Source organism: Cupressus sempervirens, chromosome 5 (genome assembly GCF_028749045.1).
Source record: "Cupressus sempervirens isolate cs-2001-9-10 chromosome 5, ASM2874904v1, whole genome shotgun sequence".
In the NCBI taxonomy this organism is placed as follows: domain Eukaryota; kingdom Viridiplantae; phylum Streptophyta; class Pinopsida; order Cupressales; family Cupressaceae; genus Cupressus; species Cupressus sempervirens.
Genome location: NC_143122.1, coordinates 495,618,526 through 495,639,521, shown reverse-complemented (window position 1 = coordinate 495,639,521; position 20,996 = coordinate 495,618,526). Strand labels below are relative to the sequence as shown.

The 20,996-nt window shown below is 34.7% G+C and overlaps 1 protein-coding gene across 1 annotated transcript; it reads left to right on the top strand.

The window, feature by feature from the left end:
- The first annotated feature begins 14,746 nt into the window (after positions 1 to 14,746).
- On the top strand, positions 14,747 to 18,232 carry LOC149556893 (jasmonate-induced oxygenase 2-like). Its single transcript, XM_089831518.1, has 2 exons — positions 14,747 to 16,080; positions 17,397 to 18,232. Exons 1-2 carry the CDS (start codon positions 15,193 to 15,195, stop codon positions 17,661 to 17,663), a joined length of 1,155 nt encoding a protein of 384 aa, XP_089687644.1. The 5' UTR covers positions 14,747 to 15,192; the 3' UTR covers positions 17,664 to 18,232.
- Positions 18,233 to 20,996: the final 2,764 nt, after the last annotated feature.

Genomic DNA, 20,996 nt, shown 5'->3' with positions numbered 1-20,996 from the left:
TAATTACTCTATAACATGCATATGAAAGTAAAACAATAATTATGAATAGTAAATAAATCCATACACAAAGAGAACTCATAACACCATATTTTGTTAACTAGGGAGACCCTAGCCAAGGGAAAACCCTGGTGGGGATGGTACCCACAGAATGGTCTACTAAACAAAAGAATGCTATTAAGGATATTGACCCTATGAGGAGTCTATGAATTACATATAGTGTCTCAGTCCTTGTTAGAGGAACAAGCCCTGTTAAAAGCCTCAACCCAATTAGGAGTTTCTTTAGCCCTGCTAAGAGTTGGTAGTACAATTACAATTGTATGCAAGAAGAGCCCACTTCCCTAACATGCAATTATACAATGTAGTTCCTTTACACAAAATAGATACAAAAACCACTTAATAGATACAAAAACCACTTACTGATGTACTTCACATTCCTTCTAATCATACATAAGACTAAGCATCATATAAGGCTCACATATCATACACATAGTCCTTGCATAAGCTCACATATCACTTTCATGTCATTACAACATCTACATAACTTCGCAAATTATGATTCCTTACTTATACCTTTACCTTTACATAATTAATGACCAGTTGACCTTGATGCTTCCACATGTTTGACAAAATACAAAATTAACACTTGTACTCTTAGGTTTAACGTCTAGCATTTCATCCCTAATTAGTTAAGTGTTATTTTATCTCATGCTGAATCCACTTGGATCTCTTCTTTCTTCTCCTTTACCAAGATTTTTCATCCAATCCATACTCTTGCTAAAGTGGGGGCTAAATGTATCATCTTTAAATGGAAACACTTCCATGTTAAGATTGTTTATCCCTTCAAGTAAGTGGTCTGGGGTCACATCAAGTGCCTTAAATGGTTCTTTGCATGGATCTAGTTGTTTTTTCCCCCTATTTTGCTTCTCTCTCTCTCTCTCTCTCTAGCCTATTTCTAACAACTTTTTCTATGAAACTGGGGACTTTAACTTTTTGGGTGAAGGATGAACTTTTAGGTCAAGGTTGACCTTAACCCAAACCTAGGTCAAGGATGAACTCAACCTTGACATAGGGCAGGGTCCACCTTGTCCTTGACTTAGGGTCCATTTTTCAATTTCTAGAGGTTTCAGGATATCGGGCTTCAAAAAGTATCGTTTTCCCGATTCTGAGTCAGTTGTTTTAGGTTTCAGAATGGTATACTCTTAAATTATATTTAATCTAGGTCCATTTCTAGGGGTTAAGGTTAATTGGGATTTGATGCTCCTATATCAGCCATCTCTAGAAGTTTGTTCCCTAGATCTCTATATAAGGAAGCCTTCTTTCCTCGTTTTGACATCGATTATCTACATGCAGTTTTGATCCACTATCTATGGGCAAAGTTATTATCTAATTTTTATGAAGAGAATCTACGATCCATTATCAAGCATCCATTTTTAAGTGAGCAAGCATTCTATCATTCAAGCATCCAAGTTTTCCATTGAAGATCAAAGATTGAATCATTCAAGCCTTTAAAGGGATTTGGTTCAAGAAATTAAGATTCATCATTCAAAACCCTAGATCTAACCATCATAGTGGTGTGATCTTCCTTCAAGATTATTTGTTCATCTTCAAGATCTATTCATTCTTCTATCAAGGTGGATTCCAAGCATACAATCATGGAGGCTTTGATTTAAATTTGCTAATGTTATGTTCAAGCTTTCATATCAATATACTTGTTTACATTTCAAATACAATTGCATATCTATTGAATATCACAACTTCATTGTTAGATTTACTTCTACTACTTGCTAACATTCTCTATTTCAATTCTATTATTAAGGTTGATTCCAAGCTAGGGTTTGACCAAGGCAAACCCCTCATCCAAACAACAAAACCATTTTTCTTGTAGATACAAGTGTGAAACAAAAAATTAAAGTGCAGAATTGGATACTCTTTTCATCAGAGCAGTGCAGGTTAAGGTCAAATTTTTAGTGTACAATTGTGCCCCAAGGTAAGATTGTGCCCCTCTATTTGGGTAAAGGTCGACCTGCATTCAAAATGACAAATTTTTTTTGGGTTTTCTCTGTCTCGACATTTCCAATCTAGAACAAGTTGCAAAATTCCCTAAAACTGTAGACAGACATCAAAAATTAGTATTTTCTAGATTTATCCCACTTTAAGGTTAGTAGTTGTCTTCTATTCATTTGAAATTTCAAGTACTTGCTTTTCCATAACTCAAGATTATAGGAACTTCTCCTTTCTCCCTATTCTCCATTACATGATCCATTTGTGCATTGATCACTTCCTTGTGGATAACCAATTTGGATCATTCCTTTTAGGAATTCAAGTTGAGGATAGGTCCTATTTTCTCCTATTCAATTGGAAGAACAAATGGGCAAAGGAATAGATCTTGCCATAAGAGATGAAAGCGAGGATGAAGGTGAAGAAGAAGAAAGTGCTGAAGTAGAGGTGGTTTTGAACCCAAAAGAAGAAATACTTTTCAAGGCCATCTCCAAGATTTTGAAAAGAGCTAAGTTTCAGGTTCTCACATTTCCAAGAGATCTTAACCTAGAGGAGTTGATCGATTGGATCAATGAATTAGAGGAATACTTTGAAGATATTGAGGATCTTGATAAGGTCAAGTTTGAAAATGTGAAACTGAAGGGACATGCAAAGATCTAGTGGTAGGAGATTTAGTTGGAGAGAAATAGAAGAGGAAAGGACAAAATCACCAAATGGGACTAGATGATAACTATATTAAAGCAATAATTCATTCCTATGGATTATGAGCTTGATTTGCTAAAGAAAATGCAAGGGTTGAAGCAAGTGGGAAGATCTGTTCAAGAGTATACTAAAGAGTTCTACTGAGTTCTCATTAAAACTAGCCATGCAAAAGATGGTAAGGAGAAATTTGCCTGTTATCTTATTGGGTTAAGGCTAAGCATTTTGGAGGAGCTCATTCTGGTTCAAATTACTAGTATTGAGGGGGCATACTGGTTTCCCTAAGAGTTGAGGAAAAGTTGAAGAAAAAGTTTGATAACAAGAATAGTAGAAGAGGTCATGGTGGAAGATCTCGTGGATGGTCTTATGGAGGCCGAAATGATGATCAAAAGATTAAGGATGAGACAAACAATAACAGTTAGAACCATATGGGAAATAGTTCCAATCATTTCCATGATGAGAATAATAGAAATCAAAGAGGAAAAGGAAGAGGGAAAGGAAGAGGGAAAGGATCTGAAAGAGGAGGCTTTTGTGGAAAATGTTTTTAGTGTGGATAAGAAGTGCATATAGCATTTGAGTGTTCCTAGTGCCAAGGAAGGACACATCAAAGAATAGAAGGCCAAGGAAGAGTTGCACATGATGATGAAGATGCCAAATCATCATATTTAGAAGATGATGAAAGAAGAGAAGTTCTATTTAATCAAAGAGTCTTGATGAGTGGTGAGAATGAACTTGATCAATTGAGGAGTTTGTTTTAGACAAGGTTCAAATATGAGGATAAGTGTTATGATGTGATCATTGATGGAGGAAGCATGGACAATCTAGTGTCAGAAAAGATGGTCACAAAGTTAAATCTCAAGAGACAGAAACACCCACACCCATACTGTATTGCTTGGGTGTAGGATGACCACAAGGTCATGGTCAATGAGTAGTGCCTGGTGGAGTTCAAGATTGGAAGCTATAGGATGAGGTGCTTTGTGATATCATACCTATGGACATATGTCATATGTTGCTGGGTATACTATGGTAGTTTGAAAGGCATGCTATACATGATGGATGAGAAAATACCTACAATCTAACAAAGGATGGAGTAAAACATAAGTTGAAGTCGTTGAAGGAGAAAAAAGAAAAGGTATGTAGTGCTTCTAGAATATGTTTTGCTGATGGAAATGAGTTTCTCCAAGGTATGAAGCATGAGCATATGTGTTTTTCTGTAATCCCAACATATGGTAAAGAAGAAGTAGAGGAGGTACCTACAGAGGTTACAAATTTGTTGGGAGTGTTTCCTGATATTGTGCTAGATAATCTACCTAATGGATTACCCCTAGTGAGGAATATTGATTACTCGATGGATTTGATTCTAGGTGTAATGCCTTGTCAAGGGATCCAAAAGAATTAACCTAAAGTTTTACTAAGTTTGCTAAACTTTTTTTTTAAAACAAGAAAGATAAATCATTCACATAAATCACATAGTAGTGGAAGCAATAACATACAATCAACTGTAATCATACATAACAGGTTACATTCCTTAAGGATCCCAAGACGTTGAGTCACATTTAAATTTAATCTACTGCTATGTCCAATCAAATACCACATCCATATGAAAGAATAATGAAAAGTCCAATGTCCATTTAATATACATTTGTTCTGAATGCCTCTTGGCAAATTAATTCAGAATGCTCATTCATCCACTATACATGTGACAGGGTATAAAAGGCTTGATATCTAATATACATATGTAAAAATAGAAATACATCATCCTCTTCGGATCCATGATACGAACAATAAAATAAATGAATCCATCCACCATACATAATACATCCATACAACAATAGATATAACAACCATCATAAAATATGACCATCCATCATAATAATCCATGCACAAAATGAAGGTAAATGCCAACCAAGAATGTTCCAACCATGGTGACTACGGACGGATCTCAATGGTAAGAGTGAAAAAGTACTACCACCCGACCATGTGGAACCTAAATGGTCCACTCCCACTGTGCTAAGGAGATAGTCTCAAGTCCTAAACATGATATCAAATCACATAAGACAAGTACTCTTTAAGTCTAGGAAATCCTAAGAGTATACTTACTCAAAGGTTCCAACACATAGATTGACATCTAGACCTAGAGGCACATAACAACATGTAGGAATCTACTATATAAGTGGGTAAGTTTCATTGCACGAATCATGCTCAGAGTTACCCGAGAAATCCCTTAGGAATCTTGGGTCCCTAGTGATCCCTGCGACCACTAGTATCCTCTCATACTGACGAGGCATACCATGGAATGCAAGGTCATAACCAAGCGTTCTCTCTACTCCCATCCTAGTTTGTACTAGCACTCGAGGCATGGGCGAGAACATACAATTAATCTTATTAGGTTCATTTTACTCTCATTTAGTGTAAATTCTATCACTTATTAAAAACAACTTACAATGAGTTACCCTGGCAGCCACTTAGGGCCTCGACCCCCATTGCAAACCACTTCCCGACACTACATATAGATTACCTACCCTAAGCTCATGAATCATAAATCAAAGAATCATAGTAAAATCACCTCATTCATATACACAAGTGACTAGAAAGCATCAAAAGATAATCATAATAATCACATCAGTTCTCCATGAGCAATTGAAAAGCATCAAATGATAAATCACAATATCCATTGGTTCTCCAATGAGTAACCGAAAAGTATCCCACAATATCTATTGGTTCTCAACAAGCAACCAGAAAGCATCCCAAAATAATACCGATCGAAGACTCCAAAATGGTCAAGTCAAACATGTCACAACATGACATCATCAAGAACAAAACATTCAAAACACCTCAGTCCTCTCAAAGTGATTGGAAAGAAAATCAAATATAACTGATCGATGACTCAAAAATGGTTAAGTCAGGTATCACATAAACATATACCTCAAATTCACACAAGGAAACTGGAAAGCAATAACAATCAATTATCCATACACATCATAGAACAAGCCATCGCATTACCATGGTTGGGTTTAAAAAGATTTGAGACCAAAAAAATATAATATCACATTCACATAACTCCCAAACCTCTGGTAAACGTCCTAAACTGGTCAACACTAGGACAAAGCCCAAAACCCCAAATCATAGTCAGCACATAGAAAACAAGATAGTCATACAGTTGGTTTGATTCAAAAACACACAGTTTAAGTTAAACAATAAGGTTCCGTTTCTATTGTTTGTGTTCAAGTAATTAGTCTCATAGTTCAATTTGATTGATGATATACTTTTGAGTTAATGTGAGGTTTCCATTCCCCGTTGAACGTATGTTTTAATCAGATAGAACCCATATTTACCCTTACAAAATATCTCACTCCTATATCCAATGATACGCATAATTACCCTTAATTGTTTTAGATCCATTTCTAGAAAGGTCTGTAGACAAATTATTTATTTAACTTTTTAAGATAAATAAATAATTCTAATATAAACAAAATAATATTAAAAATAAATCTACCATTTTCATTTAACTATGTTCATCATTAATTAGATTTAATTAAACTAATTCTAATTAAATTAATTAATAATTAATCGACTAAACACTTATATTAATATTTCATTAATCATCAATTTATTAATATTTAACCAAAACTATTAATAAATTAATAATTACAAAAAAGCTATATTTAAATGCATTAATATTTAAATTAATAAATATTAATAAAACTTATTATAAAATTAATAACACATACTAAAATAATTCTATTTTAAATAATTATTAAAATTTTAAACAATTAATAAAATTTATATATAATAATAATTATTTAAAATTATTACTAATTATTATTTAAAATTATAATTTAATTAAATTTGAATTTAATTAAAAACTAAAATTTAAAAAATAAAATAAAAAAATGCATGTATAAAATTTGTACTGTCGACGGCCTTCCCTTAAAGGGTCGGCCGCGACATACCCTGTTGTCGCAGCCTGCGATAGCAGTCGCATGCGGCTCCATGCGCAGGTAAGTGCGGGTATTATATATATATTTTTAAATTTTTTTTTGTATTAATTTATATGTTTATAAAAAAACAAACTTTGTTTTATATCAAATTAAATATAACACATTTCTCCCACTAAAACCTTCCATAATTAATTTTTTATTTATTTATAACAATTTCATAATTGATAGAATTAAATCAATAATTTGCATTTAATAATTTAATTATCATTATTATTATTATTTTTTAATATGTTTTGTAAATATAATCTGATAGAAGAATTACAATCAACCATACAAATTTTTATTTTTATTTTAACTTAGAATTTCCAATTCTCAATTTCAAATCTTTCCCAAATCATCTGATATAAAAGTTCGATTAACATTCAAATTTCTAAATTAAATTTCTTTCAAATCTCAACCCATTCTTGTTTTTAAACTAATTTCCTTTTTACTACAGATGAGGGTTTCAGATTACATTTTTCCTTGATCTTTTGCACATATAAGGAATCAATATGCATATTAGGATTTTCCAAAAATTACAAGATTGAAGGATTCGTTGCAATGATATACAAACACTTAGATTCACAGTCACAAAGAAAATAGAATTATTTAAATAACGTAATTAATTGTGCAATTTAAATCATAAGAATCTACTTGGATTCTGATGCTAAAATCACGGTGCCCAAAAGATTTGCGAGAGAATTTTCTTCTTTCGAAGAACTTCTCTCTAACAGTTTTCCCTAAAATTTCCTTTCCAAATTACGCTTCCAAATTTTGCATCCCAAATCATCTCCCAAAATTTGCGGTCCTCGAAAAATGAACCCCAAAGTTGTGATAAGGAGTTTTCTCCTCGAATTGGGGCACTAATTGTGCGTTTACCCCAGGAGAACTCCGTGCTCACCAGACTTGAACTCGAAATTAAATTTTCTTAATCTTTTTTTATCTTGCATTAATCTTTTTTTCATGCATGTTTATGAATTATTAAATAACTTTATTTAATTCTCACTTGACTTTGCTTTAACTAATTTATTAACTTTAATCTAATGTGCACTTTATGCCAATTCAAAATAATATTATTAAATTCACATGTTTAATCTTTTTAATTAATTTCTTCTATTTTAAACTAATGCACGCATCATGCAATCTAAAATCTTTTATTAAATAATTATATTTTCACTTTTTAAATTATTTTAGAAACTTAATTGATAAAATATTTATTAACTCAAATAATAATAATATTTAACATTTATTTAAAAATGAACTCTAAATATATTATTATTAAATTAACTAACTATTATCACGTTCTAAATATATACTTAAAACTTTTATCTCCAAAATTTAATTCTTTTTATTTAATTAATTAAATATAATTAAATATTAAAATATCATAATAATTTTTCATTAAATTAAATCATTAATTAATCTTTGAATTAGACTTAATTAATAGAAAATACACCAAAGACTCATAAAACAACATATGAAAACCCATCATAGCAAAACACATACTAAATCAAACAAAAGGGTTATAATAAAAAATTAACGTCATTTGATGCATTCAGAGGGTACATGACTCAGATACTTTTCCTAATTGTCAATTAGGACAAATGGCTTAAGGGTTTAGGATTTGGACTTAAGAATTTATCTCCCCTCTCTTACCATTGAGATAATGCGATAGGGTACGCTCATTCTGGCAATTCAGGGAAGTCGATACTCGGTACTTGTAACCTGCATAAAATCCATGCATGTCCATACACAATATTCTAAGCTAAACAGGCAATGGCAAGAAGTGGTGCATCGTGTAGATCTCGACTAGCAGGTGACTATGACTCCCTTCCTTAACCACATCAAAAACGCCATACATAAAGAAAACAAACATGCACACCATACACATGTAGTATGGGGTAAGTACACATATTATAATGCATCTAACTTAAAAATCATCAATAACTGAAATTACTAAATAATCATCATGCATACATGAAATGTAGAGTACCAAGTAATCTCATCATTTAATCAACTAAATCTGAAACAATATCTGAAAATCTGAAAGTAATGCTACTAAACATCAAGCATAAAAACTAGCCTAAAAGAGTTTGGCAATGAAAGCAAAATGCGAACTAGGGGCAGTCACTACACTAGGAGCCAGTTTTCCAAACAAGGTAGCACACATAACGACACTAACAAAAAGAAAAGAGTTGAACATACAAGTTCATGAGTTGTTGTAGAAGGGGTTGATTTGAGAGAATCTGAGTCCACGTTTTGTACCAACATTATTAGCACAAAGGAAGAATGGAGAATAGAGGATGTGCATAGATTTACAGACTATCAACAAGATCGAAATCAAGCACAAATTTTCATTTACAAGGATGGATGATATTATGGACTATTTGATTGGAGTAGTGCATTTCACAAAGATAGTTTTGAAGAGTGGGTACTATCAAATTTGCATCAAAGAAGGAGACGAGTGGAAGACTACCTTCAAGACAAGGGATAGATGGTACGAGTTGTTAGTCATGCCTTTTGGGGTAACCAATGCACCTAGCACTTTCATGAGGCTCGTGAATGAGGTACTAAAGGAGTTTCTGGGTAAGTTTGTAATTATTTAGCTATATGATATTTTGATCTTTAGCAAGACATTGGAGGATCATTTGATGCATATTCATAATGTGTTTGATAAAATGAGAGAAGAAAAGGTGCTAATAAATCTAAAGAAGTGTAGTTTTGTGAAGAAGGAGTTGGTGTACTTGGGATTTGTAGTATCAACAAAAGGTTTGGAAATGGACCTTGAGAAAGTGAAGGCTATCCTTGAATGGCTCACTCCAAGGAGTGTGACTAAGATAAGATCTTTCCATGGACTAGCTTGTTTTTACATAAAGTTTATCAAAAGTTTTAGCAATATTTATGGGCCTTTGGCTGAAACAATGAGAGGGGATAAGAAAGAATTCAAGTAGACTAGAGAAACAAATAAGAGTTTTAATCTTTGGAAATAGAAAATTACAAAGCAGTCTATATTAGAACTTCTAGCTTTTAACAAGGTGTTTCAAGTAGACTATAATGCTAGTGGTACTACAATAGGAGCTATTTTGAGCCAATAAGGTAAACCTATTGCTTATTTCAGTGAGAAGTTGAATGATGCCAAAAGAAAATATTCTGTTTATGATAAAAAAATTATGCTATAGTTTAGACATTGAAGAAGTGGAGATACTATCTTCTTCGTAGGGAGTTTGTTTTGTATATTGATCAACAAGCTTTGTAATATTTGAATAGTCAAGGAAAATTAAGCGAAAGAAATTTGAAGTGGGTTGATTTTTTGTAGAATACATTTTTTTTGAAACACATAAGTGGGAAGTCTAACATAGTTGTAAATGCTCTTAGTAGAAGATAACTTTTGCTAATACAGATGCATAATGAGGTGGTTGGGTTCAAGGAATTTAAGAATTTGTATCTAGAGGATCCTAATTTTGGCAAAGCTTGGAAGGATTGTACATAACCTATTACACCTAACATGAAAAAGTGGTTGGATTTCATAATCCAAGATGGTATGTTGTTCAAAGGATGTCAATTGTGCATTCCTAGAAGTTCTATGAGAGAGAATCTCATTAAGGAGAAACATAGTGGAGGGTTGGTTGGACACTTTGGTAGAGATAAGACCATTGCTTTGGTTGCTGAGAATTACTATAGGCCATAGTTGTAGTAGGATGTGAAGAAGTTTGTGCAGAGTTGTAAAGTATGTCAGATGGCAAAAGGCGTGAAGTAGAATACTGGGTTGTATCAATGATTACATGTACCAAAGAAGCCATGGGAGGATGTCAACATGGATTTGTTTCTTGGTTTACCAAGGAAATAATTCCATATTTGTGGTAGTTGACAAATTTTAAAAAATGGGACATTTCATTCCCTGCAAGAAGACTAGTGACATTGTTGAAGTGGTAGTGTTGTTTTTCAGATAAGTAGTGAGACTACATGGTTTGCCAAAAAGTATAGTTTCAAATCAAGAAATGAGATACCAAGTTTGTTGGTTATTTATGGCATACATTATTGAAGAGATATTTGAAGTTTATTTCATCACATCATCCACAGACTAGTGGACAAACAAAAGTTGTGAACTAGAGTTTGGGTAATTTGTTGAGATGCTTGTTTGGAGATAAATCAAAGGGCTAAGATATGATTTTACCACGGGCGGAGTTTTCATACAATAATTCTTTAAACAAGAGTACTAGTAATCACCATTCTAGATTGTATATGGGAACAGTCCTAGACATGCTTTTGATTTGAGACAATTAGATAAATGAGAAATAAGTAACATGCTGAAGCAAAAAAAATTGCTGAACATTTGAAGAATATCCATAAGGAGGCGAGGAAGCATATTATTAAGATGAATACACAATATAAAGCTAAGGAAGATGTATAAATGAGGTATAAGGAATTTCAGACTGGAGATGAAGTCACGGTTCATTTGAGAAAGGAGTAATTTCTAGTGGGTACATTTAATAAGCTAAAAATGAAGAAGTTCAGATTGTGTAAGATAGTGAAGAGGCATGATTCTAGAAATACCTGTGAAGTAGAGTTGTTTGATGAATTGAATATTTCACCAGTATTTAACATTTAAGATCTAACAGAGTATTATAAAGGAGGTGATGGAGATGAAGTTGCAGAAGCATAGTGGAGTATTCCAGCAGCTAGTTCGGATACAAGGGAGATTGAGGAGATGTTGGACAGATGTGTTGGAAAAAGTACAAGGAAAAAACCTATGAAGAGTACCTGGTCAAATGGAAAGGGAGACCAATAAAAGATTAATCATGGCTAGTAAGGGAGGAGGTTAGCCATCTTGGTTTTCCTCTAAACACTTGAGACATGATGGGGTCACTTCTCAAATTACCTCGAGTGTCTAATGAAGGAGCATCCTAGGTGTAAGAGAAATCTTGCATCACCCAAAAATATTTCCTTTTTGTTTTTTGAATAAGGGTTGTCTCGGTGTAGAGTTGTTATTTCAGGAGGCTTTCTAATTACCAAGTCAGTCATACAAGCTTAGAATGTCTTAATTTCAGAGGTGGATGTTCATCTTGGATATATTAATCTACCAGTTGAGGCTTAGTGCCATATCATGAATATTTGTGGATTTATTATAGATTTTTGGTGTGCAATTTTGGTATAAAAATTTCAGGCTCACTATTGAAGACCTTAAAGGCCCTAGATGAGCTCCAGAATGGGGTCAACTTGAGCTTGTACATGTTGAGCCTTGTAGAATGAAGTTGACGATTATGAAAAGTGGCTATAATAGCCAATTAGAGCAACTGTTCAAAAGTTATGACCTTCCGAAGTTGGGCTGACCAAAATTTCTAAAATAAGTGTCAAAGATGTCTCAGGCTGACTCTATATGTAATTTTAAAGTTATTCGGTCTCAAGGGTTAAGGTTTGATGTCTAGAAACTTCTCGAGCAGTGTAAAAATGCCTATTTAAGGAATGCCCATGCATTTTCTAGGACAACTTTGGGTGATAGTTCAAAGCTCTATGTTGCAAATTATTGTAAGGAAGGCACCCATGTGGGTTTGCATATTGTATTTCAAAGTTAGCATTAAAATACTAGACAAGAGACCTACCAAAGATAGCGACAATATAATCTCTACACCCTCTAAAATCATCAGTAAACACACCTTTTGTTCTAGTTGTTCAAGAGTAGGGAGATATATCCATAAGCATTCTTTGAGCTTTTTTTTTGTATGTTTCCCTCTTTCTCCTTTTTACTATCTTTCTTAACACCAACTTCTTTCTTGACAGACATTGTGAACCTATAACCAAGGTGAAGAGATTTAGCTTACTAGTTTGTAGTCCTTCCATGTTGCTCTACTTGCATTCCACACTTCTTGGTAGCTTCAAATGTCATTTCACATAAAATCAATTTTGTTTCTTTTAAGATCCAACTCTTTTTCATTCTCATTTAATTCTTGACAAGAATCTCAGACATTTTGCACAAGTGGCGAATTAGTTAGACTCCTCGGGTTGTCAACTCGAACATTCTCTTCTTCAATGTTTGTACTTTTGAAGACTAGAGGTGATTTGACTTATTTATTTTAGCTCACTTTATAATGCACATGACACACTCTATTTCACAGTTTTGCAAGTCCCCTTCTCTATTGCTTCTGAAACAATGACAAATCACATTCTTGCAACCTTCACAATTATTGTTTGTGATTTAGTGACAAATTACAATTTCGTAATGTCTTCCTTTCATCTCCATGAGACAACAATTTCTTTCTATTTTGCAAGCATCTACTTCTCCTTTTGCGATAGAGAGAAAAAAACATGATTTCTTCATTCTAGAGAAAATTCAAAAAATCTTACCAAACATCTTAGCAAGAGAATTTGAGGGTCCATCAGTTTCTCTCTAAATTGTTGGTTCAATTCATGGTGGTTTTGTCCCTTTTTTAAATTTTTTGTAGGCGATATCATTGGTTGAGGAGGGGTGGAACTTAGTTAATGGAAAACATTGTGCGAAGTCCTCTCCTCATTTTGAATTGAATTTATGCTCCTAGAAAAAGGGAGGTAAAGGAAAATCCCAGTGTTAAAAAAAAAAAAAAGTTTTTTGAGGGTTTTCTTTCCCTCGAGGTAGATTCGGCCTTCAGTCTTCCTTCTTTTTCATCTTTCTGTCCCTCTTAGTCCTAGTTTGTGGGGTTTCTTTTTTGTCCCTATTTCGGGTTATTACATCTCTCTGTGTAGTTGGCTTGGTTGTTTATGCTTAGTTGAATATCTTTTTGTTGTAAAAGGTTTTGGGGTCCCTTCAAAACCAGTTATTACCTTAGTTGAAATTATTCCAACAACAAAAAGAACACTCTTTCAAGCTAGAGATGATACATCTCAAAATCCACATCAAAGTACATTTGCTTCACTTGAAAAATTAAATTTCCTTTACAGTTCAGACTTATTGCTTTTTCAAAATACCTATTATTATTGTCCAATTTTGTCAACCCCAATCACCACCATCAAACAACCAATATACCATCAATTATTATTTTCTAAGCTTAAAAAGATATTTGCTTTAAATGAATAATAGAAACTTCCTTTGCACTTTTGACTTTTGACTTTGTGAAAATACATATTATAAGATAGGGGTTCTATGGTGGGGGTTTAAGTGCTTCTTTTTAGGAAGAGTAGGTCTCATGAAGGAAAAAATTAGAGCAAAATTATTTAAGAATGTTTTTGTGAAATATAGAAGTTCCTACTTTTTAGGCTTGTGTATTTGAGCTTGTGAAAATAGCGTGAGGTTAGAAATTGCCCTACCAACTTAAGACTTTAATTGACACTTCTCCAATTGAAGTTTAGTTTTTTGTGATCAGAATTAAATTTAGAAAGAATAGTATAGAAATTTTAGAAGACAAAAACATACATTCATAAGACCACCAACTTATTGAATTTCAAAACTCAACTTTCAAGTTAACCCGAGTTTAAAATTCATAGGAGTGGAGAAGCAAGTCCAACTCAATTTTTATAATTGTCCAATTTCATCACTCCCAATCATCACCATTCAATCAAAGACCAATCCAGAAACCAATTATTTTATTCAGTGGTTTGAAAAATCTCTCCCTCTCCATTATTAAAACAAATTTATAATTAATTTCCTCCCACGACAAAGATTATATAGATATTTTTGTAGAATATGTGTATGGGAAATGAGGGAGAGCCGAAATCGACGGTCATATAGAATGAGACATAAGTGTCTTTACGTTGGACCATAGATACCGAACCGACATTGTCGTTTAGTAGAAACGAATAATTAATAAATTAAAAAAGGCCACTAATTCGGCACGTTGATAAAAAGGTGATTAAGGAGACGTCGTATAAAGGCAAGTAACGCGGGCGTAGATACAGGAAACGAGAGATAGAGATAAACTAAAAAGTATTTATATTTTTTCAATCTGCGTAATAAACTAAAAAGTATTTATATTTGTTCAATCTGCGTACGTCGTGAAACGTCATCCACGTTCTCAAGGTTCCCACGCATTGACGAAAGAAAAAGCGCACGTGCGGGAAAAGAGAGCTGGAAAATGATGAAGAAGATAACAGAGATGGAGTCGAGAGTTTATACACTCCCACCTCAAACCATTCCAATTCCACTGTGCCGCCACACGACACAGTCCGCCGTCATCTCTCTCCCACCCATTTCCATTTCCCACCTCCCACCTACCAGCCTTTGCCATTTCTCACCACTTCAAATATATGTTTTTCTCCCAAACTACGAGCGCACAGGAATTTTTTTATTTTATTTTTTTTTAGTGTAAAATCCCACAACAGAAATCATGCACGATTAATTTTGCCTGCTGATTCATGCGCCCCTGCAATCGCTTTCCTAGATTTTTGTTATTATTAATTTTAGTATTGCTTTTGATTTTGCCTGAATCCGCACCTTGGGCTGCATGGTTATATAAAGCGGGCTCGCAATCCAAGATAAGAGGCAGGCCAGGGCAGCATGAGCGGGTTTTGTTGATGCCCATAGGACCGGCGGCTACTTGTTGCGTGCATGGCGGCGACGGCGGCCTCGTCTGGCGGCGGCGGCGGCGGCGGAGTGAAGAATAGCGGCGCGCTGCCGCAGGCGGAGTGGCCGGAGCCAATTCAGAGAGTACAAGTGATTGCGGAGAGCGGTATAAGCGCCCTTCCGAGCAGATATATAAAGCCGGAGGACGACCGGCCGGCGCGGGTGGACTTCACCGGCAAGCCGGAGGTGAATATTCCGGTGATCGATTTGAGCGGGGTGAGGGGGGGCGGGGAGGGGCGGGAGAGGACGATGCGGGAGATTGCGGCGGCGTGCAAAGAGTGGGGTTTTTTCCAGGTGGTGAACCACGGTGTCCCCGTGGAGCTGATGCGCAGGGCGAGGGGCGTGGCGAGGGAGTTCTTCCAGCTGCCCCTCGAAGAGAAGCAAGCGTATGCCAATTCTCCCAAGACTTACGAGGGCTACGGCAGTCGGCTCGGGATCGACAAGGGCGCTCTGCTGGACTGGGGAGACTACTTCTTCATGCACTTGCTGCCGCGGTCGATAAGGGACATGAGCAAGTGGCCTGCGAAGCCGGCGTCGTACAGGGGGACGATGGAGGAGTATGGGAGGGAGGTGGGGGCGCTGTGCGAGGCGTTGCTCGAGGTGCTCTCGACAAGTCTGGGGTTGGAGGAGCGCTGGCTCGCGGAGGCGTTCGGCGGAGAGGGCGCGGGGGAGTGCGTGAGGATAAATTACTATCCAAGGTGTCCCCAGCCGGAGCTGACGCTGGGGTTGTCGTCACACTCGGATCCAGGGGGGATGACGGTACTCCTGCCAGACGACTCCGTACGAGGCCTCGAGGTCCGCAAGGATGGCCGATGGATTCTAGTGGACCCTCTCCCCCACGCCTTCATTGTCAACATCGGCGACCAGCTCCAGGTAAACACCAACATTACTGTCTCTCCCCCTCCCCTTCCTGCTTTTGCTTCGTCTTATTCCTTGGGCTTTCTGGGTTTTCCATTTGTGGCCTTCTCATCCAACCATCGATTTGTCTTGTCGTTCTTAAGAGTGATCGTGCATCTCGTAAGTTTTTTCTTCTTCTCATTTTATGAGCACTTTTAGTCTGCTGGGCGTTCAAATTATTGCTCTTACATCTACTATTAGGTGAGCCTTATAAATGACAAATATCGAACAAGTGGTTTTAATTCGGCCCTGATCACCTTGTTTCTTTCTTTCCTTTTGTTTTTTCCGGTGGATTATTTATTTATTTATTTATATGGGTTTTTTTTTGGGATTTCTTGTGTGGGGTTCTCTATGAGCTATGCTTTTATTCTTGTTTTCGTTCACATGTTTTTTGTAGACGCTATATTTTGGTCTAGTCTTTTATATTGAAAAACATATCAATCTTCCTATTCATTGATGTTCGTAATGGGCAAATGTTGAGTAGTGGGAATTCAGTGTGGCTCATGTCTTGTTTTGTTTTGTTTATTTATTTATTTTTATTGTTATGTTTTAATTTTTAATCTCTCTTTCTTCTTTTTTTTTTTTTTTTTGGTTGTTTTTGTCGTTTTTCTTTCTTGTCATTTTCTTAGACCATGAGATTTTGTTCTCATCGTGTTCTTTGTCATGAATTTTTAAGTTTTCTATTTGTGCTTTTGAACAATGAATTTTTCAGTTTTCTATTTGTGCTTTTGGGCAATGGGTTGTTTATTTTATTCTGGTGGCTTTCTAACGGCCCCAATTTTCAAGCATTATAGACATAAAAAAAAATTCCAATCGATTAATAGATTGATGTTTGCAATGGACAAATATTGAGTGACATAAATTTAGTTTCACTAGTGCCTTGTTTTTTTCTTGCCATTTTTTGGACCATACATTTTTTTTTGACCATAATTATTTTTCCATTACTTTTACATGGTTGAATTTTTTTACCATTTTAAAAAAAATAGTACTTTTTTCATTTTTAAGTCATGAGTTCTTTATTTTTTCTATGGAGTGGGTATTGTCTATTCACACAGCCAAAACATCATACACTAAGATTTGTTTCCTGTGCTAAAAGTATTAACTAGTCAAAATTGACTTATTTTTACAAAAATAATTTCTTGGACGGTGGTATCTATTGATGGAGAAATTATACAAGACAAACGTGATTTAATCTGGATCACGCCATATTTCTTTATTGTCTTTATTTCCTTACAACCACGATATTTTTATTATTTGGAAATTGTTTTGAACCATAGAATTTTGGTGGCCAGATTCTGAGCAACGGGATTTACAAGAGTGTGGAGCACCGCGTGGTAGTGAATTCGGAAAGGGACAGGTTATCGATTGCGTTGTTTTACAATCCGGACGGCAACAAGCTGCTGTGTCCCGCGCCACAGCTGATAACAGAGGAGACGCCGGCGTTGTATCAGGCCATGACCTTCAATGAATACCGTCTCTTCATCAGAACGCGAGGGCCCCGTGGAAAAGCCCAAGTGAACTCTATCGCAAAGTCGGCCTCCACATGTGATACTAAGTAGAAGTTTCGAAATCTGCAATTGGAAATCCACAAGAGGAGGATATGATATCATGTTGTCCATACACGGCATGATCAAGTCCCTGTCGACCACGTGTACAAAAAGCAAGCCATTGGTGTGGGCACTGGCAAATTGTTTCCGATTGGACTTTCCCACATGTGGGTAAAACACGCACGATTCAATTAACCACAGACCAAATATGTGTATCGCTGTAAAGTGATGCCCATGACGATGATATCATGATAAGATACACACAAATTAAAGCTTCACGGGCAGATTGTATTGTCCCACCTCTTCCATTCTTCAATCTACCATCCACTCCATTCAATCCAATCTTCCCACCTCCACCCGCAATTACCCACGAGGAGGAGGAGGAGGATATGATATTTTATCTTGCATCTGGTCCTGTAGAGCGCACAAGCAAGCTCTCCCATTGTTTCCCCCCCCTTGGCAAAAGTCTACTTCTTTACATCACCATTTGTTAAGGTGATATTTGTATATTCTATGTTATTTTTGGGGAATATTTGTTACATGTATTTATCATTGAATAGTTTATATATTTGATTGTGTTATATATGCTTTATTTTTAACTTTTGTTCTTTACACATGTTCATATATACTTAATCTTTATATTGTTTTTATATATGCTATTTAATTATGTGTATAAATTGTCAAGCAGTTGTGTGATTTTATGAAATATTGTATATTGGTTTTTATCTGATATGTATACTTCAACTTTGATTGATTGTGTATGTTTATATAGACTTAGGGGAAACATACCTGTCGCTATTATAACTAACTTCGCACATTAATAGAACCTAAACTATACATTATATTTCAACTAAATGTTTTGGTTGTCTCTTCTAGTGTCCTAAAATTGAACCTCTGCATTTATGGAACTTAAACATCAAACCTTGTGCATTGATAGTGAAAGATTATGATCAAATGGTCACATTTTTGACATCATGGCCTTTTATAGTACAATGTCCACGATCTCCCATCCAAGTATGAGCCTTGCACGGTGGGATGTGAGCACCACATGTTGATGTTTGTGTGACATGCTTGTGTCCACAAAATTCAAAAGCTCAGTAACGCTTTTGATGCATGTCCCTTCTCTTGAACATGTACATAACAACTACTTTCGCATGTTTGCAATGATAGAAGACTATTGTTTGTTCATTTGAGCCCCTCTCTCTCGTTTGAAGAGTACCTAGTCAAATGGAAAGGGAGACCAATAGAAGATTAATCATGGCTAGTAAGTGTGTAGTGCCAACGCCTAAGTTACATTTTGCTATCATTGCCAAACTCTTTTAGGCCAGTTTTATACTTGATGTTTAGTAACATTACTTTCAGATTATCAGATATTGTTTCAGATTCAGTTAATTTTATAATGAGGTTACTTGGTACTTTATACTTCATGTATGCATGATGATTAATTACAATGTTTTCAATTATTGATGATGTTTAGTTAGATGGTTTATTCTACATATTTTCTTATGGATACTTACCCCATACTGCATGTGTATGGTGTGCGTGTTTTTTTTCTTTATGTATGGCATTTCTGATGTGGTTAAGGAAGGAAGTCGTAGTCACCTACTAGTTGGGCTCTACACAATGCACCACTTCCTGCCATTTCTTGTTTAGCTTAGGATATTGTGTTTGTACATGTGTGGATTTTATGCTGGTTGTAGGTACCGAGTATTGACTTCCTTGAATTGCCAGGATGAACGTACCCTATTGCATCATCTCAATGGTAAGAGAGGGGAGATAAATTCTTAAGTCCAAATCCTAAACCTTTAGGCCATTTGTCCTAATTGAAAATTAGGATAAGTATCTGAGTCAAGTATCCTCCGAATGCGTCAAATGACATTAATTCATGATTATAACCCTTTAGTTTGATTTTGTATGTGTTTTACTATGATGGGTTTTCGTATTTTATTTTATGAGTCTTTGGTGAATTTTCTATTAATTAAGTCTAATTAAAAGATTAAATTAATGATTTAATTTAATGAAAAATTATTATGATATTTTAATATTTAATTATATTTCATTAATTAGAAAATTAATTAAATAAAAAAATTAAATTTGAAGATAAAAGTTATAAGTTTAAATTTAGAACGTGATAATGTTTATTTAATTTAATAATAATATATTTAGAGTTCATTTTTAAATAAATGCTAAATATTATTATTTAAGTTAATAAATATTTTATCAATTAAGTTTCGAAAAAAATTAAAAAGTGAAAATATATTAATTATGATTTTTTTTTAAATTTTGCATACATGAGTTGAAAATATAAGAAATTAATTTAAAAAAACAAAAGAAGTGGATTTAATAAAGATATTTTAATTACATAAAGTGCCCATGAGATTTAATTTAATAAATTAATTAAATAGGAAAGTCAAGTAAAAATTAAATAAAGTTATTTAATAATTCAATAAACGTGCATGGGGAAGGTAAAGAAAAAAAAAAAAAAAAGTTAATTTAGAGTTCGAGTCTGGTGAGCACAAAGTTCTCCCGGGTGAATGCACAATTAGTGCCCCGATTTAAGGAGATAATTCTTTATCACAATTGGAGGGTTCATTTTTGGGGGACACAAATTTTGAGAGAAAAATTTTGGAGAAGAAAGGAAGGAATTTTTCGGAAAGGAGAAGGTTTTGAGAGGAGGTATTTTCCCTACAGTTTTATGGGGCGTAGTGATTAGCATCAGTGTCCAGGTAGACGCTTGTGATTTTCACATATTTTAAATACACTCTTTTCTTTCTTGTCTTCATTGTGTCTATTTAATGGATGTCTGGATAATTCTTGTGATGAATTTTATCATATTATGGTTTTCTGGTTCGTGTGTTAAATATTTTGTGCATGGGAGGTTTTAAATGATCAATATAATCTCTCTTCCATAGATTTTAAATTTGGAAATAGGAACAGGGTAGGGTTTTGCAATAAATTCAAAAATTTCATTAGAAAATTTGACTGGTTGGCCGTACTTTCCGTATCAGAGTATTGCTGGAATTTTTTTATAAAAAATATATATATAAAAAAAATTCTGTTGATAATTTATTTTAAAAAAAATATTATTAAAAAAATATTTGAAAAAATATTATATAAAAAAAGTATATTTATAGGGGAGAGGCGGAGCCACCACCCCCCCACCTCCCAACACCCTGGCCACAACCTTTAAAGGGCTACGTGCGACAGGTGATATTGTTACGCGACAACAATAGTACCTGCAGCTATAGGGTCAGGCTGACGGGCCTCTAAAAACACTTAAATAAATGAGTTTTTTCTAAAAGTTTATTTTATTATTAAAAATTTAAATTAAAGTTTACCAATATT